This window comes from Strix uralensis, chromosome 19, assembly GCF_047716275.1.
Source record: "Strix uralensis isolate ZFMK-TIS-50842 chromosome 19, bStrUra1, whole genome shotgun sequence".
NCBI lineage: Eukaryota > Metazoa > Chordata > Aves > Strigiformes > Strigidae > Strix > Strix uralensis.
Window position 1 is genome coordinate 14,377,742 of NC_133990.1, and position 23,536 is coordinate 14,401,277.

General features: G+C 43.5%; 1 protein-coding gene across 6 annotated transcripts in view; it reads right to left on the reverse strand.

Annotated features, from left to right (window-relative positions):
• Window positions 1–612: 612 nt before the first annotated feature.
• ABCA5 (ATP binding cassette subfamily A member 5) overlaps window positions 613–23,536 on the reverse strand; it is a 34,106-nt gene continuing 11,182 nt past the window's right edge. For 5 of the 6 annotated variants that reach the window (XM_074888759.1, XM_074888762.1, XM_074888760.1 and 2 more), the window contains exons 11-40: window positions 23,094–23,262; window positions 21,441–21,499; window positions 20,779–20,889; window positions 20,392–20,567; window positions 19,842–19,961; window positions 18,909–19,047; window positions 18,638–18,728; window positions 18,291–18,430; window positions 16,644–16,763; window positions 15,424–15,625; window positions 15,003–15,172; window positions 14,057–14,190; window positions 13,002–13,139; window positions 12,236–12,349; window positions 11,719–11,889; window positions 10,664–10,777; window positions 10,271–10,408; window positions 9,706–9,780; window positions 9,057–9,148; window positions 8,402–8,528; window positions 8,189–8,306; window positions 8,004–8,095; window positions 7,671–7,846; window positions 7,094–7,169; window positions 6,915–7,009; window positions 6,408–6,527; window positions 6,039–6,188; window positions 4,976–5,055; window positions 4,672–4,727; window positions 613–4,012 (exon numbers count right to left, since the gene is read on the reverse strand). In XM_074888759.1, coding sequence (XP_074744860.1) covers window positions 3,905–4,012; window positions 4,672–4,727; window positions 4,976–5,055; window positions 6,039–6,188; window positions 6,408–6,527; window positions 6,915–7,009; window positions 7,094–7,169; window positions 7,671–7,846; window positions 8,004–8,095; window positions 8,189–8,306; window positions 8,402–8,528; window positions 9,057–9,148; window positions 9,706–9,780; window positions 10,271–10,408; window positions 10,664–10,777; window positions 11,719–11,889; window positions 12,236–12,349; window positions 13,002–13,139; window positions 14,057–14,190; window positions 15,003–15,172; window positions 15,424–15,625; window positions 16,644–16,763; window positions 18,291–18,430; window positions 18,638–18,728; window positions 18,909–19,047; window positions 19,842–19,961; window positions 20,392–20,567; window positions 20,779–20,889; window positions 21,441–21,499; window positions 23,094–23,262 — 3,671 coding nt within the window. In that variant the 3' untranslated portion in view covers window positions 613–3,904. The remainder of the gene's footprint in view (window positions 4,013–4,671; window positions 4,728–4,975; window positions 5,056–6,038; window positions 6,189–6,407; window positions 6,528–6,914; window positions 7,010–7,093; window positions 7,170–7,670; window positions 7,847–8,003; window positions 8,096–8,188; window positions 8,307–8,401; window positions 8,529–9,056; window positions 9,149–9,705; window positions 9,781–10,270; window positions 10,409–10,663; window positions 10,778–11,718; window positions 11,890–12,235; window positions 12,350–13,001; window positions 13,140–14,056; window positions 14,191–15,002; window positions 15,173–15,423; window positions 15,626–16,643; window positions 16,764–18,290; window positions 18,431–18,637; window positions 18,729–18,908; window positions 19,048–19,841; window positions 19,962–20,391; window positions 20,568–20,778; window positions 20,890–21,440; window positions 21,500–23,093; window positions 23,263–23,536) is intronic. The other variant, XR_012631494.1, reaches the window with a different exon arrangement.

A 23,536-nucleotide genomic window follows, 5' to 3' on the forward strand; every position in this document is an offset into this window, starting at 1 on the left:
ACAAACCCCTTTTGTTTTACTAGGTCCTTAACTGACCTACAGGGCTGGAGGTGGATCTCCTCCTCCTCAGCAGTGGGTCAGGCTGGGAGCTGGCAGCTTGCTTCATCCCTGTAGAGCAGGGCTTCGCTTTCCAGCCTCAGGAAACCTCTCAGCAGCAGCATTTCACCACCCCTCACACCAGAGAGTGCACCCATCCAGCCACCCAGCGAGTTCGTCTTGGACACGAATCCAACCAGAAAAATGAAATTTTTTTTTACAGTGGGGTTAATTTTCAAGTGGATGAATGTGATTCATCCCTGCAGATGCACGACGTGGTATGCCAGGAGCGCGCAGCTGCCACAGGGTCACTTCTAGCCCAAAGTTGGGCTGAATTAATCTGGCTGGAAACATGACACAACTGTGGGCAGTTAAATCCCGAGTGTTGAAACACTTCAATTCTCTGAATTCAATTAAAAATGTGAAATTACTGCAGCCTGACACCCCCTGCCATGCCAAGAGCCAGGCCCCCCCATGCTCTGCCCGAGCCTCAGTGCACCCAGGGAACAGCAAAGGCTTTTGAAAACAATTCTATTTCTATCACAGCAAAACACACACACGATAGAAACACAAGCATTTAACAATCCAATCCATCTTTATTTTGGTAGTATGTTCTGCTGGAAAAGGAAAAACCTTGACTTTACAAATACAGCAAAGTCATAAAAGAAAGACAGGTGTATAAAATAAACCACAAATGATTCAAAGTGCCTGATGGCAACATCAGGAGAAGTGTTACAAACGTGCCACCTTTAGACCCAATACCTTCTGTTTCTGCTGCCAGAGTACTGGATGTCGGCTACACAACAGACTTCATTCGCTACACATATATTTTTAAATAAGGGCTTTTCTTGATAATGTAAACAAAACCAGACACATTAAATTCCTCCATAGAAAAATACAACCTTATAATAACACCACAAAGTAAATGCATCTTCCAAGTTTTGGATATACTAGCTAAACACTTCTCACAACCACCCTGCAAGGTAACCAAAACCATTATACCTGGGAATGGTGGCACAAACTGAACGGATTTGCCTCAAGTCCCACAGTCAGCCCGAATCCAGCTGCCTCATCTCCATTTTACCTCCTAGAGCACAAACCGGGTGTGTGTATTGTATGGCTGGGATGTGGCATGTCACTGATAACAGCTGAACAAAGGGACTTAAAATTTCAGGAATAAAGCTCTCAGTTTCCAGGGGATTCTCTGGTTTAATTTTGCATGTGTTTTTCCCTATTCTGGCAATTACAGACATCGTATGACACTGTGAAAGACTTCTGATACAATACACTATGATTAGTGATGTTCCGGGGTGGCATCTTACGCCACATTGACACGCAATGTCACCACACCAAAGAGATCCCACCCAAATACTCAGTGAACCAGCCAAATTCTTTGTACATGTAGCTGCATAAATACAGTGCCACCATCAACTGGATTACTCCAGGGTAAACAAGAACAGTACCAAACTGAGCAAATTAACTTCTAATGAAAGTTTTCATACGATCCACTTGAAAAGTTAGAAAATAAGAAGTTATTTGAAATAGGGTGATGCCATCTGGACAGTACAGAACTATTTTACAGACTATTAACTCTAAGTTAAAGAATAAAATTAAAAGAAGACATCAAGGTCACAACTGTACCTTCATAAGTTCAGGTGAAAAGAGTGTGCTGTACATTGCTGGACATACATGCAGATGACACTCAGCTGAAACACCATTTACAAAGAGAGATGGAAGTAAGAAATGTGGGCTTTGGAGAAGACGCGCTTAACTTGTACGTACACACATGGGAAAGTATCATGAGACACATTTCTGGGTCCCACCTTTGCTCCAAATAAAGGAAAATGTTCAGATACTGGCCAGCAATAGGGATGCAGCTGGGAGCAAGGGGTTGGGGGTTCCCAGGGGCTAAATAAAAGGCTGCATAAACAAAAGAGCTGAATTTGGGTCATTTTTGTTTTTTTACGGAGAAGCTTCAGCCCTGGAAAGACTGCTACTGGGGCTGCAGTTTAGAGGCTGGTGCTTCAATCCCATTCTTTACCTCTGTTTTGTTTCCAGCACAGGAGATCAGGGCATAGGCAAGTACCACGGCCCAGGGCTCATCAAAACGGGCAGATGCACCCTGGGGAAGCAACGGGACATTCAGGTGTTTCTGCAGTTCTTGGGCTCAATTTTTATCTACAAAATCTCTACGTTTATATGCAATCTACAAAAGAGGAAGCAAAAGTTCTACATAAAGAGTTCACATCTCCCCGCAGTACAGTAAGAAAGTAATGAAAACAGGGTTTAGCTCAACGTGATGTGATAAACCATTATCAGACATATTACATACATTATTGCCTGATAATTGCAAACAGTTGGAACACACAACTCCACCTTGACCCATAGTTTTTTCAGTTTTTGCAAGAAAAACAAAGGTCTTTTCTAACTTTAATGTGAAGATACATAATTGATATGACTTATGAAGCCAATGTCTCAATATAAATGCACCTTTATATTTGTTCATTGCAAAACACAACGAACTGTTAGCAATCTTTAATTTCACCTTATAAAACTAAAAAAAAGTGACAATAGCTTTGTGTAGTAAAAACAAAAAAATAATATATTTTCAACATACATCTGTCATATCTTAGGATAAAGGATCAAATATTCTGCTTTTCTTACTGTTTCTATGCAAACAAAAGGCACCACTCCTACTGATGAGGTTGTAAATTTGGATCTTTTGGGATTAACAAAAGGTGAATGAAAAATTGCCAGGCCAGGACAAAGCAGACGTTCCTGTGCTGAGCACACTACTGCATTACTTACTGCTATCACAACAAAGACGGATTAGGAAATACTACTGGGTGTACTTATGAATTCACTGACAAGAAAAATGAAAACATCTAAAAGGGACTGTCTCTAAAAGCAGCTGGCAGGATACATGTTGTTACACCCAACAAAAGAATCAGACTGTTTTTAATGAAGACAAGAAATACTCACATCTCTGCAAATCCCATAACTACAGTTATGTCTTTGTACTTTTACCAAGCCGGGGAAACAAAGCATCCACTTCTGCACACCCCCTCTGACCCTACAGTGCATGCATTACGAACACCAGTGCCACCCAGAACAGCACATCTGCCCCCTCACAGTAGAAAGGATTACAAGTGTCAACGAGAGCCATATTATATCTGTGAATGAACGTTTTCACAGGGGCTGGATACCAAGCTAAGCTCGCAGTGGAATTCAGGACCCTCTCTGCAGCGAGTACAATTCCTTTGGAGTGGTTTTTCCCCTCTCCTCTAAGCAGGTGCATCTTCTAAGCGTAAGCAGGGTCGGAGCAGCCGGCGGGGCAGCAGCACCTCGCAGGGACACGTGTCTGCAGGGCACCTCGTCAGGCAGCAACGCCCAGGCGAGGGCACGGGGCCCGGCAATGCCCTGAGAACCCGCGGGCAGCTCCCGCGGGGCGGGATGCTCCAGTGGCAACTGGTTTTGCTCACACGCGCAGTTTGCAGTAAGAACAGCCCCACCGCAGGCAGCCGGCCCCGATGCCGAGGGAGGAGGGCAGGCAGGTGTTCCTGCACAAGCCACCAACACCAGGAGGCGACCGACTGTCGCGGCAGTGTCCTCTCGCTCAACGCAAACCAGGAAACAGCGAGGGGAGAAGGAATTTCAGATCAGCCAGAGTAACAGTGGGGATGCTCACCGCCATCGCGGCGTTATTTCCTAAGGCCAGGATGGTGGAACACGCTCAGTGCTTCCAAATACGGTTTTCCTTGTCCGTCCCAGCTCTGACGTTTTCCACGCACACGCCCCAACGTGGGCGCAGAGGATCATTGCTGGCACGAACCACGAGCTGCTGAGCAGATCCGGACTGTGAAGGAGCTCAGAAAACGACTCGGTCTTCCTGCGTCCTCTCCCACCACAGCGTGCTGTTCAGGGTGCCGAAGCTGCTGTCGTCCTCCTCCTGCTCTTTAGCAAGCTCCACAAAAACCTGGAACAGACAGAAAGGATGTGAATGCGCCATGCTCCTTGTAGGAACTTTCTTGGTCAAAAATAGAATTAATGCTAAAAATCTCATGAGTATTGAATGTATTGCTTCATCTCCGAGTAGGAAGTTTTTGGTATTTGGGGTTTTTTTCTCTTTGTTCCTACCCTCCCACCTCATTTCTTCAAAAGCACAATGAAAAGGAAGTTGAACCAAATACACACTGAAGGACATTTACTGTCAGCAATAACTAATCCAGAATAAGCAATAATAAGCCTCAGCTTTACCCTCCTTTCAGAAATGAACAGCAATGCCCATCTTTTGAATAAATCAGAGCAGCATTTCCACTAACAGCACAAATTTATTTTGCTCCCGTCACTGCAGTTGGCATCTTAAAGAAGAAAATGGGAATAAAGAGGAGCAGGGGAACTGGCAGTCCGGTCCAGTCCCTTGGAAAAGGGAACTTCAGTTCCCCAAAAACACCCAAACATGCATCAGCAGCCCCTCTGTCCACTGCGACTTGCCCAGAGTGGACACACGGCTCCTGCATGGCAGGGGCAAAGTGAATCCACCCCAGATACCTGCAAAAACCCCATCAAAAAAAACCCGCAACACCTTCGCCTGCCAGGGTTTACTTCCGCAAAATATAATTTACTTCAACATACCTGTTCCAGTGTTGCCTGAGAAAAGCTGTACTCCTCAATGTTGAAGGCGTGTTTTACTGTTAAAAGAATTAATGAGAGTGTGTATTTAGGAATACTTCACTGTCTGGCACAACTGGATTTAAAGCATTTTAAGCTGGTACAAGCGTTTCCTCTTCATTTTGTAAGAAACAGAGTTGGGGACACCAATAAAAATAAATCAAATTAATTTGGAAGAGAAATGCGGAAGTGCCACCGCATGGCAAATATGTCAGTTATGAAAGACAAAATGATTTCTGTATGTGATGCGTGGCAAGTGCTTAATTACCTTCTTCCAGCTTGGAAAAAGAATGTGAAAGGGACTGTACGTCTTCTTTAGGAATTTTATATGCCAAAATAGAAGCAAAACTGGAACAAAGAAACAAAGCAAATTTAGCTTCAGGTAAAATTACTCAAAGCAGAAATATTAATATCCAAGTACATGGATTTAAACTCATTTTCTGAAGGTTACTCCAGGCATTTTGACTAATCATCATCATACAGACAACAGGAATGATGCAGCTGCAGGACACCAGCTGGTTTATAACCCATCTCAGAGATCCAGGCCCAGGTGCATCAGCTGAGATCCCCCTGAGACCACTCCTAATTTAAGATTCAACCATTTATATTCTGCCTATAAACTCATGAAAGAAAAATCGCTGCCCAGAACTTCCAAAGTTAGGAGGTTTTGCCTTGCAAGTGAACTCAAGACAGAGGTCGCAGGATCTCTTGGGACTTTGCATCATGCAGCAGCTCCCACAAGCCAGACTCCAGAACAGGGAGCTGCTCTACCCCACACATTTGCTTCTGAAAAAGGAACTCTCCTCCCAATCTCCCACATTTGAGGAATGCTCCTCAAACGATGCCTGCAGGGCCCTTTTTGGAGCATCTCATCAGCCGTCACCAAGCCAGACCCTCGAGTTCATATGGCAGAAATTCAAAGCCGTTGGGGGAAAACCAACCAACTCACCCTCAATATCTCAATAGCAGTACCTCAAACTTTGAGATACTCTTAGAAAACATTCAAGCATTTCTAGATAAGGACTCAGTGACTCAGATTTTACCCATTTCCCAGAGGCCCTGGCCGCGGAGGAAGCCGTCAGGCAACAGCTATGCAGAAATTGAGTTTTGCTTCCTCCGTGCCGAACATCTGCACGCAGGGCGCACAGCCACCACCCTGGCAGCTTTTGCTGGCCTGCAAAACCCTTCCTCTTTTTTATTTTTTTAAGCTATGTGTAAATATTTCTTGTAAATTTTAGTATCACGGCATTCCCTCCTCGGTGCCAAGAGCTGCTGAGAAATGAGGAGTTTGTATTAATATCAACGTTTTCTGCGTATTTGTTAAACTTCACCTTTCCTGACGATTTGCGTTTGGGAAGATGTGCAAAATCTGGCTCTGCAGATACTCAACCTGCTGTACATCTGCTGTTTCTTTTAATTTCATTTCCAAGAAGTATCCTCTGCCAAACTTACTCTTCAGGTGTTGGACGGTACCTATACATCTACCAATTGCAGAGAGAAAATAAGAGTTGGACACGTTACACCACACTCAAAAAGCAGCCTAACTTCTAACAGACCCTTTTTGCAGTTTAATTTCACTCCAAGTTTAAGGTGCAAAAAAAAATTGTCTACCTATATTTTCAAAGAAATATATTTTACTTGACAGCTGTCCTATCCTCCCCACTACAACACCTGCCCACAGGGGAGGGTTCTGGCGGTACCTGAGCTGCCCGGACACCAGGATGGCCACACGGTCACAGACAGCGTCTGCCTCTTCCATGTAGTGAGTGGTCAGGATAGCTGCTCTCTCCTTATTTTTAAATGCTGCTCGAATTGCCCGCCTACAAAATATAACCAAAAAAATCCCTTGGCACGTAAATCCTGGCTTAGCAGGAAAAAGAGGACCATGATGGTCAAACACAAACCCTTTATTTTATAGGCCTATACTATTATATGGACCAATATTACTCCCACAGCAACAATTAACACCTGAGTTTTTCACAAAGATGACTCGAATGTCATACTCCTTATATTATTTTAAATATTTCTTTCGACTTTCAAGCTTTTAACCTCCAAGCTATTCTGGGAGAGGACGTGTACCTGGCACTAAGGTTGGGTTGACTCCCAGTCTATGGCTCTCCCTAGTGTTAACAGGGATAATACATAAAATCAGACAAATTCCCAAAGAGAAACAAGCCTGTGGCCAGCGTGGCCCTGGTGGCACTCACCACATGTGCTGCTTGGCTTTTGGATCCATCCCGGTTGATGGTTCATCCAACAGCGTGACCCGCGGGTTGCCCAGCATACTCAGGGCAAAGCACAGCTGGGAGGAAGGCAGAGAGGATGGGTAAGGACACAATGGCTGCTGGAGACACCCAACACGGCAGCTCGAGAAGCTCCCCCGTACCTTGCGTTTCAGCCCGACGCCCAGCTTCTTCGTGGTCTTCTGCAGGTGGTCTTTTAAATCCAGGGCACTCGCGATGCTGTGGAAGGGGGAGAACTGCATGTGAAAAGCCTGAGAGGGTGATGGTTTGGCTTCCCCCTCATCACACATGTATATGCAAAGCATCTCATTTGAAGAGTTCAGTTACAAATACTTGTATATAAGTATAAAAAAAGCGAAGTCATAAGCAGAATCAGAGCTGGGTGCTTCCATACTAAAACACCTGTGCCAGAGGAGACTGCAGTGACAACCCAGAAAGCTCCAAGCCCTGGACTCCCCGTCCTTGCCACCTCTGCAAAGGTCACTGTTAACCCTTTGTAACTTAAAAAAAAACCCAAAACAAACCAACCAAAAACCAGCTGAACTTTGTGTGGCTGAAGCTGTATCTCCTAACCCACAAATTCACACTTGCTGAATTTGCTGAAAAGATCCAATCAAACTTAAAATGAAAAAAAGATTACATTAGGAAAAGTGAAAAAAAAACCAAACCACGAAGAAAAACATAGCTAAACCTGAAGCACTTCTATAATAAACTACTTACCGTTTTATGACTTCCTTAACATCAGACTGACTCATTCCTTTGATAGCGCCATAAATTTCAAAGTGCTCCTGCAAGGTAATATCTGGCCAGAGCGGATTCGTTTGAGGACAGTACCCCACAAATTTCACTGAGTCATCTTCGCTGTTCAGGCCAAAAGAACCATCTCCCATCAGAACCTGCAAGGAAAATGTACAGACCTTACTCAATAATATTGTAAGTTTCTGAACTGTTTCTGTAAAATTTTAGCAAAAAACACTTGGGAATGCTTGCAATAATAATAAAAAAATTTAAATATAGATTAATTTCCTATTTAGTTAGTAGCATGTAACATACTTGCCCACTGGTTGGCTCAATCTCTCCAACGAGCATATTAATTAATGTGCTTTTCCCAGCTCCGTTGGGTCCTAACAAACCCAGTATTTCTCCTAAAGAAAGGACGACAGAAAATATTACCCAAATGGATTCAAGAGTTGTTTTTGTAAATAAGACAGCTCAACAGCAAGTAATTGAACTCCAACCTTTTTTTACACAGAGAGAAACATGTTTTGTTGCCACTTTCTTTATTTTTCTCCCCAGAAGAAATTCCTTTCTTTCATCAAACTCTTTGTGCAAGCTGCTGACCAGGATTGCTGGCACCTAGCAGAGAAGAGAGAAGCGGCTGCAGATCCCAGCGGCTCTGGGAAACCTCCAAAATGGGGTTTCAGGTAGTGCCCGTGGGTGCACAGCATTACCTCCTCACTTTTGGGGCCACTCAGTATTTCTTGTACTCGCAGCCTCTCCGCCTTCACGTCTTCATCTTCGTTCTCATCGCGCGAGACATCTGGGAACTTCCAGGTTTTGGCTTTTGTAAAACATTTTCTACGGGGAAGAAGACAAGGTGATGCCTCTGCTCGGCATTCAGTTGAGATTTGCTCACTGCTTTGATGCAGAAAGCAATTTGTGCTTGCTGAAGTCAGGAGTGACACATTTCTGCAGCGCATCTGAGAAGCCCCAAAAGAACAGAAAGAGCTGACAATGACTGTAACTGTCATCTTTATGCCGAGCTCTTTGTTGGGGTATGGCATCTCCAGCCATGCAATGGGAAAGGAAGTTCCCCTCTTTTTATATAGGGGAAGTCTTTATAAAATTCCCAATTTTGCACTGATATAACTTAAAAGGAAGTAAAACCCCCTATTTCCGCACTTTAGTGACTGAATTTCAGACACTTAAACATAGGAGAACAAGTTCATTGGACAATTGGGATGGAATATAACCAAAGGCATTTTATTTTGGGCAGTATCCCCCACAGCTATACATTGCATACTCCAGTTTCATCACCAGCATCACTTTTTACAACGGCTTCTTTGGACTACTACTTTTTTAAAAGTCTATTCAACAGACACACACCTGAAAAATGGATCCTCTCTAACTGTCCTCCCTCCATTTTTCAGCTCAAAACATCGCAGCAGGAAGAGCCACATGACACACTGCAAATAGGGCTAAAACAGACAAATACAGTTCTGGTTACTCAGAGCTCTGCCAGCCCTCCAAGGCTGGTGAGCCTATAGGTGACCCTATAGGTGATCCCACCAGTGTGATGAGTGACAAGAAGCTCCAGCTCTTCACCACCACAGAAATGCTGATGTTTCTGAGAAGATGAAATATATCATTAGATTCTGCTCAGTGGGTCAACACTGAGGATGCACAGCCAGAGTCTGCTTAGATTTAATGACAATTATTTGTGGGTTTTGGAGTGAGAAGGGACTGTCCCCTGCTCTGGAGTTTTTGCTCCATCAGCATGGACTCCCATAATCATCAGGATTAATACTGTCACCATCAATAAGACTACTGAAGGAGCAGATGTTGAGCTGGCAGGCACAGCAGCTTTTACTTTTACTGTTTGTTCTGCAACAGGTTGCAAAGCTGCAGGCTCCGGTGATGCTGAGCATTAGATCAAATCTTTATTAATAAAGATGCCTGAACAGAAGGGGCCTCCCAGCAGGAGTTAGCAATTCTCTACAGCAAATATGGCAGATAATCAAATAACCACGCTTACAGCTATAACTGCTACCAGGAGCCGGTCCCACGGGTCGTAGTATCCTCCGTTCTTCCGCTTGCCTTTCCATGAGACCTGACAGTGCAAAGAAACCACGTTCGAGCAAATACTCACCTCCCAGAATATTCTACATCGCACTTCAATCTCAAATCAGTCATTTATGTTGCTCGAGCACTTTCTGAGCTCTGCAGAGACCCTGCTTACACAAATCTGACACCAGTAAACTTCCAAAGTCCCTGGGGCTGCTCCCAGTTTAAAGCCACCAACTCCCAATTAACCCCCCTCCCATCACTGGCTTCACTCAGTCCACAGGCTGAGAAACGCACGGTTTTCCTTTAGATAATTAATGCAAAACTTGCTTCTTTCCTCATTTTAAAACTGCAGCACTTGGACTTACAGGAAAAAGGTGACTTTTCACCAGCAGTTGCTATTCTTCACGTGTTAAATGTCTACGGATGACACTACACCACTAGGTAGGTAACTCCTGCCCCCTTATCATTAAAGACACCCACCCAATCCCAGCCATCTACAAGTGCTCTGGAGAGCACCTCCTGTGTCCCCTTACCTTTATAAAACAAATCAGACAGCCAATAAGAGGATAAATAGGAATGAAGATGGAGAAGACATAATGCAGGATGGTGGTTACCAGGTAATAGTCCAGAAAAAAGGCCACTTCAGTGACAACCGTACAGAGCAAGGCTGTCTGTACAAAAGAAAAGGAAAAAAAAGTCCATCTGCATTCAGTACAGACTCTCTATGCATAAGTTATCTAATTTGAGGCACATTTTTTAAAGCTTTTATCATTTAGGAAATGGCAGTAATACGAAGACACTGGTAAATGCTTCACATTTCTTGTGCATTAAGGACACACACTTAAACACAATAACTGGGAAGCCTGTTGTGGCTTTGGCGATAACCAGTCTGCCTAGCTAACCAAAATCAAGGTAAAGTTACTCACCACTGAAAATATAAATGACCAAAATTCTTTTGTATTCTGGACTTTTCTAAAGGTGAAGGAGACCACATAAGTGAAGAGCACGACTGATGGGACATAACCAATCAGGCAAAAAATCTGCAAAGACAGGAAAGGTTTCCTCAGGAAATGTACAGCAAGAACCCAGGGGTGAAATTTTTGTATACGTATCAACTAGAATTACTTTAGTGCGCTACATAACTCTGGATTCATCTTTGTCACTTAATTTGATATATTTTGCCACCTTGGTACATACCGCATATACCATTAAAGACACAAATAGAAGAGTATGTGGATAGGCAGGAACCTCACTAATTCCATTTCTTTTAAACTATTTCCCTTTTTTTTTTCCTTTAATAACACAGGCTCCCATAAATGCTGACCTGAAGATTTTGACAAATATTAGGAATTCCACCTTCAGCCTTAGCATTTTCACAGAAATTAAAAGAAGAGTAGATGCACTGGTAGAAAAAAAGCCCCACAGCGCAACGGTCACATCCCAAACCTGATTAACTCAGAGCTTCTGGGAAAGCAACTAGGAAAATCTGATTCTTCTCAATTACAGCCAATATCTCAGGGAAGACCGCTCTGAATATAAAAGACACGAAGACTTGTAGACTCTTCAATTTAATCACATGCTGCAATTCATTGCGGAGCTGGTCTGTGTTCAAAGTCACTGTAACCTTGTCATTAGCAGCAGGCTGATGCAAATGGAGCAATTATCAATCGGCAGCAAAGAGCACAAAGCAGACTAAGCAAGCAGAGCAAAAAAGGATGGAGTATTTCCTTGGAAGATCCTGGTATTTTAAAGCTCCATTTTATTCCAGTTCTGAATGAAACTCCAAAATTTGAATATTTTCCCCCACGAAAAGTAGTACTGTTTTGCCTCTGGTGCAGCCTGACTGGTGTTTCTGCTTCAGCAGCCTTAATTAGACATTTTCCCTGTACATCGGTTGGAGAAAGTCTGCTGAACCATCTAATGAAACTAAACACTTGTGGAAAACAACATAACCATGCTCTCACATCCCCACCGCACTCACCACAGCAAGGAACTTGCCCACGTAGAAATAAACGCCGTAGTGAAAGGCGAAGAGGCTGCCTATCATCAGGACAAGGATGGAGAAGAACAGCGGGAGGTCGACAACAGCTTGCCCAGTCCAGTAAGCAGAAGGATAAAGCCCCGCTATCTTCAGCTGCGTGTACGCTTTGATCTGCACCAGGAAAAGAAAACACAATGTTAATTAAATGTCAATTAAAATGAACACTATGTTAATCTGCCTCGGTGCGTGAGCGGGATCTCGTTTCGCCCTCTAATACACTGCTTTTAGACTGGTGTGGCATCAGCGTGCGACCTGGTTATTGCTGATTTTAGCTGCCAAAAGCATTTCCATAGAAAGCAAAAAGCCTTTTCCCCAACCTGCTCCACCCAGGCAGGAAACAGCAGTTATATCCATACTCTCTCTCATGGCAAAAGACACTATTTAAAACGCCTCTTAAGATTTTCCCCAATCCCAAGATTTTTAAGTTCTTGTGCAGTCTCTGAATCTGGGAGTTTACCTTATGGTTTTCTGCATTGTCCATGGCAAAATAGGGTGGCATTCCAGTAATAATGATTCCCAGTAACACGGCTTCAAAATAGATCTCCAGTCTGAAAATTGTGTCTGGAAGATTCTGAAATATAAATCAGGTTTCTTCAACAACAGAACGTGCGTGACCAAAAAAAACCACCACGCATTTAGAATTGGAACATGACTGTAAATGCTAGAACATATATTCTGTGTATCTCGAGATCAGTATGGAGAAAAATACTTACGGAAGCTTTTGGAGTATTTATAAGGATGCCTAATGAAATTCCTAGAGCATTTATCTCCTGCAGAAGGTCCTCTCCTCTCCCAGAGGCCACCCCAGCTCTGCACAGAGGCAGCAGACCCCCCTCAGCCCCGCATTCAGCCTCCGAGAAACGCAGGTAACCTGTAACAAACCCTCAACAAATTCCCCACAGGACATCCTCTTTTCAAACCCCCGTTCCTCCTCTTCCACAAGCTGCACAACAAAACCCCAGCACTTCTCAAGTCCTCTTCAATTCTGCAAAGGTCTGTACCACCAAGGACTTACTCCACAGGCTTTGACTACCAGGGCCCAATCCTTCCCAACAGCACTGTGCACAGCCCTTGGTGCTGCAGACAGCCCCAACCAGCTTCTCTCTTCATTTAGGACGTGTTTTTGCACCCTCCTCTCACCCTGGGGATGCTTTGCCATCCGCTCCGTGTTTAGGGGTGATTTTTGCCACGCAGCCCCCGCTGCGGCCACGGCTGCTGCTCACCTGAATGAAGGGGTTGCTCCAGATTTGGATGCTCTCCGTCACATTTAAATTGCGCAGGAGTAGATTGCTGACAATATTCATCAAAACTGGCAGGGAATGCACCATGGTACTGTTGAATATGATCGTGAAAACATAGTTCTGGAAAGGAAAGTATGCGCTGTATTAATTCTTCTGCACGAAGGGTAAGACCCTGCGAGAGCTCTCCTATGGGCTTAATTAAACCTGAACATTGAGAAAAATCTTTGCATAATAGAGTATGCTTTGCAGGGAGCTCTGGGCTGCTCAGGGTGCTTATAGCACGAAACCTAATTCAAGAAAATAGTTACGCTCACAGAGAACTAATTATTTGAAATAAATTCGCCCAATTTTTTATGCAACTGTGATGCTATGACAATTACAGTCTGAAAAACAAAACACATGACTCGCACGTTCTTGCTAATGCATTTAAAAACCAGACAGGCAAAAATTTACATTAGCTAAGGGCTGCACTGTCACACTACTATTAACAGTTTGTAATGAATAAAAATGGGAACAAGAGACAGAGCTGGCATATTGCAAAGCAGTTCCTTTGCTGGAGATTAAATATGACCCCAATGTTCAAATCTTTCTGACACTCCTTCAGTGACCATACTGAAATGAATACTTACAACCCAAGAAACTCATTCTTCTTTACACATGAGAGCACCATGGAATTATACTTCTGTCAAATTGTATAATTCAGCCAGTAAAAGGAAAAAAAATAAATTCCTATGCCAGGTCTCTTGTGAAGTAAAATATTTCTCTTGGCTTTTTGTATCCTTGTGGGGAAGAAAAGGGGATGGAAGTTTTATTAGCCTACCATTATTATCACTATGGAAGAACATTCATTTCAATAACACTTCCATTCTGCTAATAGAAGTCTTTTTTCCAGGCTTCTTGCATAAGCAGTATTATACGATATTATTTGATTATATGACTCAATACGTACCTTTCAGGCAAGAACACAACAAACCCAGCCCCTAACCAGCTGCTTACCTGCTCTCTGGGATACGACCAAGCTGGTGAGTCTGTCTTACCTGTCTGGATTCAAGGTCAAACACATTTAAAGCTGCACTGTGAGGTGCAGCTGAGACGTAATCACTGTCATTGAACATCTCCAAGAGTATGTTCATGCTCCCAAGAGAACGGACAATGTCATCGATATCTGATTCTGGTGTCAGACAGAGAAAACATAATTACTCATCACCAGCTTAGAGTATTTTACACAAAATTACTGATGCATTTTCTCACTGATACAAGCCTATGATGAAATGTCACTGTTTCCTTACACGTGCCCAGCAAAGAGAGTCCTCTGCTATTCTGATCATGAATGATTTTATTTTGGCCTCCCATTCAACAGCCTCCAAAGGATTCAAGAAAATTTTCTGGTTATATTCTCCAATTAATTTGTGCGAGTCAAACGCAGCAGTGAGGAAGCAGAGCTGCCAACGAGCATTACCAGGATACCCGAAGTTTAGTTGAACAGAGAATTAGCTAAGAGAGCAGGAAACCAGCAGCACTTTGATACAGTGTCTGGAGAAATGGAGTTGTATTAAGCACAAATTCCCAACAGCTCAAACAGATGCTCGTTTCTATTGCCCAGATGGCTACTATGCACTTTTAAAACATCCTAAATTGAAACAAAAAGGAATTTTCCAAAATGCTTTGTAGCAGGATTTTAATGTTGATGTATCTAAAGCTCCTTCACATGAGTCATCTTTCTGTTTCGAGACCTAGTGAGCGCAAGGCTACCAGCCATGGGAGGAGGAGGAAGGTCTCTGAACCAAACTCTACAGCACAAAGGATAATCACTCTCTACCATCTCTGGGTACTTGGAAACTCTTCATTTGGCTCAATTTCAAAGAAAAAGCTTGTCCCCAACCCCAGAAGTAGCACACACCATCCCTCCCCACCGCATGAAATGTTACACTAAAGAGAGGTGGAGACAGGAGCTACCCCTGTGGAGCATCTCTGCCCTCCTACCTGTGGAGTTCTGCAGCAGGAGACGACTCCTGTACTTGTGATAGTCCTCTCCAGGCTTCAGCAAGTACAAATCTGGGGAAAGTTTGATAGCAGCTACAGAATTTTTGATGATGTGGTGTATGAAAAACAGTAAAATCTGAACTACAAGAAAAATCAGAAAAAGCAACAACCTGAAAGAAATAAGAGTTTTAGTTTTATTAAAATTCAGTAAAAGCCAATCCAGTTTGTGTGCATGCTTTAAAACATCTCCCTTGCCCCCCAAAAAGCACGTATTCAACAGTAATGGATAGCTTCACACTTACGATTTTTTAAATGTAACTATGGGGAAAAAAAAAAATTAATCGCATCCTGCCCTTTCTCTGGTGTCATTCCAACAGGTTTTGAGAATTTTGTATACAAATGAGAAAGCCCCAGTACTTACATAACTCTCACACATTTATTTTCCCGCTTGAGACTAAGGAAATGAACTTTTGCTATGGTGGAAACCTGCTTCTTCCAGAGGGCTGTATTGCTCATTGCCGACGCCTTCGTCTCGGAGAGCATCAGGAGGCTCTGCTCCATATCATCAAGGGATTTTGTATCCGTTTCATCCTGCGTTTGCTGGGAATTGAACACACTATAATCTGAAAAAGAAGAGAGCAGAACTCTACAGATGTGATGCTCTGACAGAGCTATGTGGTTTGAAATGTTGGGGCTGGAGAAAGCTGGGTGGCCATCAATTCCCTCCCCTTGCTATTGCAGAAGCCATCTATCCATCTTATCTCAGCCCAGCCTCAACTCAGCCCCAAGCTCAATGACACTGATGTACCCCAAAGCTCTGAAGCACACACCCAGCAGACACTTAAGGCAGATGATGCAAATTTCTGCCACTCGAAAGGTGGAACTCGCCCCAATTTCATACCATTAGCCTGTGCATGCACCTGTATTGTTCCGTATCAGCATATTCAGCTGTTAAGCTCTCTTACACCATGAAAAAGCTTTGCAGAGCAGGATAGTTTACTAGTCTGTATCACAAAGAAAGCTCTGAAAGGATTAAGAGAGCTTAAACTGTTCAAAGTTGACATCAAAAGAATTGATTAATTCTGGGGTAATATTAAGCGGTCCAAACTTTTCATGTGAATTGAAAGTTAATTTAAAGGAGAGGAAGAAAGATAAGTTCAGCTATTTCAAAGTGCAGACTACTAATATTACTGTTCATGCAGAACGTTGGAAATAGATTTTATACTGTGCATTTACAATTTCTTGAAAGTAAGCTCCATTAGGAAAATAAAGAACAGTTTAAAAAGCTAGCCACAGAAAGCGCAACTGTAAAGCAAAGAAGTTAGGTGTAAGTACACTGGATGAAAAATTAATTACTGCAGAAACAGCCAGTAAAAAGCTTTTTCCCTGAATCCTCCCAGAATCACTTCCCACCCAACTCTCTGCTTTTGTGTGTTTTTCATGTTAAATATTTCAAAAGCCTGGAATGCTGTGAGACTGAATGTGCCCCGTGCTGCCGGATGTAGCACTCGGAGAGGATTTTTTTATTTTTACCTCCATGATAAAACTCTTTCTGGCAGTGATATGGCATGGCAATTCTACACTAACTAAGACTAAATGAAATATGAGGGAAAACAGGAAAACAGCCACGGTCCATCCCACCTGCTTGATCGATCTCTGCCTCAACTTCCAGCTTCAGATAGACATCCTCCAGCGTCGTCATGGAAACGCCGTAGGTGATAACGCCCAAATGGGAATGAGTGTCGAGGTCAGAAAACAAGCCTACAGACAGAAGTGAGAAGTGTTGGTGGCTCTGAAACAGGATGACATCATCTCCCGAGAGATCTTCAAGCCCAGCAGAGGCATCCCCAAAGCCTTCCGCATGGTACTCTCGAGAGCAGGTAATGGGTAAATATGGTTGCTTAATTACGAAGACACGGGTCATGGCTTGAGAACCATGGTTGGGATAAGCTCCTTTTAGCATCAAACCTCAACCTCTGTGGTCAAGTGTAGGAAATGTGGCATGTTTTCCACAAGCTGTAGTGTTTATGAAAACCACCTCAGCATCCTAAAGCTCCTGGGCTGAGAGCTGCCTCCTGCCTGGCTGTGAGAGCCCCTCTCCCAGGAACATCACACGCAGGGACTGCAGGACAGCTCGTCCTACCTAGATCCCAGCCCAGGCACCAAGAGATTTTACAAATAAAACCACTGAGTAACTTTATAAGTTTGTATATGTATATAAAAATAAACACCCAGATCTGTAAAGCCAGCTTAACTGGGCAGGAGATCCTGGACAGCATGCATAGCGTGAAGACCAAAATGATGTTCAGACTAAGAGCACTTAGTAGCACCTTGGGACAAAAAAACCACTATTGGGCTCTTGCCAGTCCCATGAAATGAAGGACTTGACAAAATGAGGAGCTTCAAAGCCAAGGTCACACTGAAGAGAAATGCAAATGTGTAAAATGGGAAGAGCAGCTGGATACTCCGCAATTTCTTCTGCCCCAGTAGCTGAGGCATATTCCTAACCTCAGCTTCTCCTTAAAATACTTCACGGGAATTGATTCAATCTTGCATAAAGATGCCTGTTTTTCAAAAGTACACATGGTGGCTGCTAAAGGTAAAGCTAATAAATTATTAACTAGTTAAATGCAATGGGGAAAAAACCATTTATGAAATATGAGGCGCACATTCACATCAGTATTGATCCTCCCTCAGCTTTCCACATAGCACAGAGAACACACTGTTTCTTCCATCTTCTCCTGGGACGTGAACAAGGAGCCCCGTGTAGGACTGTATCAGATAATTGCTGCCATCTAGTGAAATCAACACATTTGTTCCACGCTCCCTCTCACCAGTGAATTTTAAGGCAGTGACACAACGCTCTTCGCGGCTCCCAACAAGGGGGATTGATTTTTCTAGCACTTGGGGCTTTCTGGCTTCCTGCTGGAGGCCAGCCCTGCTCATTAAAACTCTGCAATAAGATGATGCTTCTACAGGACAAGGGATTCTCAGACAAAAGGATCTCTTCACCCTTCTGCTAAAGGCACCTCCTCAGCACTTGCTGCTGGGTCCCCACATCCCTCATGATCTACCGCAGCCCCTTGGAGGAGGCACCAAGGTCCTCACTCGCTTGAGAAACACCTCACTGACTGACCCATCAGCTAAATCATAGCCAAACAAGAAATACACATAAAACCACATCGATGCAGACGTGATGATTTAACAGGAATTGCAGGCTACAGCCATGCTTGATGGATTTCTCTTCTACAGCCACTCAACCCTACAGCACAACAAAACCATCAATACCTGCAAACTTGTCCATGTCCCTGAGCGGCAGCGTGTAGACGAGCTGCTCATCGTTCTCCTGGATCAGGCTGGCTGCAGGTATGTGCTGTCTTATCAGCGAGGTTGTAGCTTCCGTGTTGCAATAGGCATCGATGTGCATACTAAGAAAACAATACGACGAGAAATTGGGTTTTAAAAGCTTGTTTTTCTCCTTATACCCACATCAGAACGATCAGCCAGCAGAGCGCCAAACATTCAGTATGAAGATGATAAGGGGGGGGGGGGGGCAGGGGTGCTACCTTATAGATTTTGACAGAAAAAATAAAAAAATATACACGATGTCACATAACAGCACACAAAAAAAATACCTCAAGCGGTAGCCAATTCCCCATTTGCTTTTGAGAAAGAGAGAAGATCCAAGGCATTTTAACATCCCTTGAGAAATCACAGCTTTACGATCTAGAAACAAAAATCAAGAAGGCCCTTTGAATCAGAAAATTGTCAATTTGCTCCAAAAAACAACTATCTATTTCATGTATGCCATGGTTAGAGAAGCATCACTTTTTGCTCTATAAGGTGACTATCACTCATGAACTGGGTACCCCGGGGCGGTACCAAGGGGGTCACGGCAGGACTCACCAGCGAGGATATCCGCCTCGTCCATGAAGTGGGTACTGAAAACAGTCACACAATTTGCTTTTCTGTTTTTCAGGAGGTTCCAGACGATGTGCCGCGAACACGGATCCATACCCGCAGTCGGCTCATCCAGCAGTAAAACCTTTGTGCAAAACCAAGAGGCGTTTGCAAAGCCATATCCATGTACAGGGTATTGAGCTCAGGAAATCCTACCTAGGTAACAGATAGTGGGCTTTTTGATTGAAGCCTGCTAATTAGTCCTCTAAAACATACAGGAAACATTCTAGAGTAAGCAAGGCAGCTATCTTCACTATACTTTGAATAAATTAATCTTCTGTTGTGACAAACAGAAAACCATGTAGTAAGTTAATGCCACAGTCTGTTTTATTCTGCTTCCAACACAATCACGTTTAGCTATGGATTCACTCCTTCTACCAAGAGATGGTTAAATAGACACACATGCTTTTAAAATCCCAGTGAACTGTCACACATCACATTTTTGAATACAGATCTAAGAGCAGTCCCCATTCTTACAGGCCAGCAATAATAGATCTGTAACACAAAAGAGCTCTCTGGCTCTGTCCCTGCTTCAAGTGGATGGCTTTGCAAGCGAAGTCTCCAACAGTTTCACTGTTGGGGGATAAATGTTACCTGCCAGAAATGACGTAAAGCCTGTCACACTATTTATTTCACAAAGATCAAATCCAGAGCTACAGCCATTATCTAAGCCATTAACATTCTCAAGCATAAAGGTTGAGTTATTGAAGTGATTTCAATTGTTTAAACCATAAATGAAGAAAAAAAAGGGCGACAGATCTTCAAAGTAACAATTCCTTCATCTTGAATATTATTATATGCATTAGTCAGTTTTGACAAGACACATCAACCCCGAGGGTATTAGTGACACCAATCTGGGAACGCCTCCATCCCACTCACCTTTGGGTTCCCGAGAACAGCAACTCCCACCGACAGCCGCCTTTTCTGCCCCCCGCTTAATTTTTTAGCTTGATTGTCTCTGATGGGCTGCATATCCAAATCCAGTAACACCTTCTGCACCTTTAAAACATAAGAAACACATTCACTGTTAACAAAAAACAGCTATAAATTTTTTTTTAACCAGATTATTAACGATTAATGCAATTAACTGTTCCTAATTCAGTATATTCTGCACCTGAACTGCAGCCCCTGCTAAGAAACCTGTACATCCAGAGCAGGCTCTTAAAATCCAGCAGACCTGAAGAAGTTCAAAGGTGCCTATGCTTGAACACAAATGCTAGGATTTAAAATGTTTCATCAGCATTTTAGTTTCCTAGCAAAAATTAACAGTTTATCTTTGTAAAAATATCTGTCTGTACCTCTTTGTCTATTGTCCTGTGAAGTACTTTCTCCCTGCAAACTTAAGGAAATATCTGTGCAATGTAAGTGTATTTTACCCTACAGGTTAAAAATGAACATACAAGACAATATCTGTGCCCAGGTGTCTTACCTCTTGTATCAAATCATTCTGAGGGATTCCCTTAATTGCAGCAAATATGGAGAGATTCTCCTCCACCGTTAATATATCAAAGTGTATGTCGGACTGAGGGCACACCCCCGTTATCTGTCGCACTTCAAGCATTTCATCGATTTCGGAGACTTTGTGCCCATAAACAGAGACGAACCCTACAAAAAAAAAAAAAAAAAGAAGCCAGGAGCAACCAATTGAGAGGTTTTTTACAGCCAGAGAGCAGGTTAACATGGACATGAATCTAAAGTGGACTTGTTCAGACATTATCTAGAAAAAAATCTGATGCACCCCAAAATAACCCTAAAGGTGAACAGCTTTGGTTTTCAAAAGCAGGTGCTCAGAATCCCCCAACATGGAGCAGCTCACCGTCCGTCGGTGGACACAGCCCACAAAGGATGTTCATCAGCGTCGTCTTCCCGGTCCCGCTGTGCCCGAGCAGAGCCGTGATCTGACCTTCATAGATGTCAAAGGATAAATCTGGTCCCCGAGGCAGGCGTGAGAGAAAGAGGAGACGTTAGCGACGTGCTCGTGGCACGCGGAGCTGGCTCCTACTGCAGAGGTAAATTCAAATACTGACATATGGGGTATGCATTTATCTCTCTGCTCGGAGGGACGCCTTACCTCCACACCCCAGCACGGCACGGGACCGCTGGGGCCGGGACAGTCCCTGCTCTGGCTGTGGGGTGGCCACGTTTAAAAGCCACGTAGGGAAATGAGATGAAAAGATCAGGGAGATGGGACAGGGAGGATCGTATCACTAACGGCACGGGCACAGGAGGAGTAACAGGGATGATGTCAGCAGGATTTCCTTAGTGATGGAAGGGCTCCTCTTTTTGGGATACCATTCTAAACAAGATTACTCCCAATGCGGTGAGAGAAGACACACAATCACTGCTGGCATTCATGCTCCAAGGTCCCACCCCACTAAAAGAATCCAAAAAGCCCAAACACACACAAAAGATCACTCAACAATTCAGCTATTGCTCCTCTGTATCTGATAAGCAGCTAAAAAGCTAAAATGTTCTTACTTCTGAGAGCCTCCACAGTTTCCCCCTTTTTTCTGAATGTTTTCTGAACACAGCTGATTCTGAAAGAAGACATGTCATTTTATAAGCTATTTTAGGATCTTTATATTTCATTTTGAATGATCAACACTCAGCAACACTCACAACAAGATGACCACACTAAAGTGGCACTAGACATGTTAAAAACGCATAGAGGCAAGTCAAGAGTCGGGGCATCTTGTTACAGAACTTAGTCCATCTCCACCCTGGTACCAGAAAGCTTTTTCTGGTCACCTTCTAAGATATTTCCTATGATGACAAACTGAATTATTTCAAATCTGTTTCTTTCACATGGTAGAACAATGCACTAGAGGTTTCCCAAGCTAGAAGAGGGAACGGCTACTCCTCAGGAATTTCACAATACAACAGAAGACTCAACAGACACGATATGGAAAAGAGGTGTTAGTAGAACAGACTCCAAAGATGTGATTACTGACAGCTCTTCATCAAAATTAGGCAAAAGAAAGCAGGTATCTTTCTCTTCAAGAAAGGCAAAAACCTTCCCTTCCAGACCCACTGTTTTGCAAAATGAAAAAAAAAAAAAAACAAGCAGTTTATCTGAAGGCACCATGTGAAGGATGGGTTTGGAAGCCTGGCCACCCTGAAAATGAGGAGGGGGAGTGGGTTACAGGTGTGAATAGCAGGGAGGAGAACTGGGTACGAAAGGCAACAAAACCTGTGCACGTAAAGATGACCAGACAGTGCGAAAATGATGGAGAGCCAGTGGAGGGATGCTATAGAAAGAGTCCAGCATGGATGAGTAATGCAAAAATAGCCACGATGTTCTCACGTGAACATCAGGATTAAAACTGGACCCTTCAACCTATGGCAGATGCCCAAAGAGACACGGATAGCATGGACAACACAAGACTTGTTCCGGTCGCTAAGCTCAAATATTTATTTGAGACTGGTGGAGTCAACCAGGAGGAGGGAAGACACAGAGTTCCCCAACTCACGTCAGGCTATGCCATTGGAAAATGGTGGTAACAAGGGCTAAAAGGAAGATAAGGAAAATGAGACACACTAAAAATATGCGACAGTCCAGATGCCAGACAACAGGTGACACAAAACGCAATGTGAAAGATGAGAGCGTGGACATCTATTTTTCAGTTTTCTTTTACCATCTTAGATATGGCATCTGGGTAAAACCACCACCAAAGTTCTCCTCTGGTCTACGGAGAACACAACAGCCTTCACACAAACCTAGAATTCAGCTTTTTCTCCTCAAATGCGTGTTACCAGAAACTAAACCCTCCCAGAAGAGTGGGCGTTTCAACATCTGCAACCGCTTACGCCTCTCGTGGCCTCAGTGAAACTGAGGGAATGGAAAACTGGCCAGTTTTGAGAGGACTCCAACTGAAGGAATACAATCCACAAACAAACCCTTTCTTTAAGCCCGGTGATTTATCCTTGGAGAGCATCCATGTCGTTGATGATGGGGCTTCATTGAAAATGGAAACTAGCCGTGCTGCGTGTGTGTGGAGGACTCTGCAATGCATACCATATGCTATTTGAATCCAACGACTAGAGAAACGAGTGATTTTCAAAGTACACCCTAAAATGTCAGGGACCCAGGTTATCTGCTAATCTGCACGTGGGGCAGGGCAGGAATCGTACCTGATGGCTTCTTTCCCCTGAAATTCGGAAGGCACAGGCTCGACTATCTCACTGAAACTTAAACTGCCATTGATGCTGCTCTCGTACAACTCCTTATAATTTTTTCTGCGCTTTGACCAAAACGAGGGCTTCATAAAGAAAAATGGCGTGCGGCGTAGTCCAAACTCCCCTGGACCGTAAAGGGAAAAAAGACAACTTCATAACAGTAACTGCAGATATTCCTCAGCTTTTGGGTTTTAGCTGTAAAAGCCATGAGCTATCCTGCTAAAGGTTTAGGAGCCAGCCTGCACTCCCATTCTGGAGGGATTTCATCAGCCGAGTTTACATTATCTGCATTTAAGCCACGGTTCCCATCAACACTGCTAGCAAGCTCCAGTTTTGCTAAGTATTTAAGTGTCTGTGCAAATCTCTTTCTGTGCAAGAGAAATCCCCAGTGCTGAAAG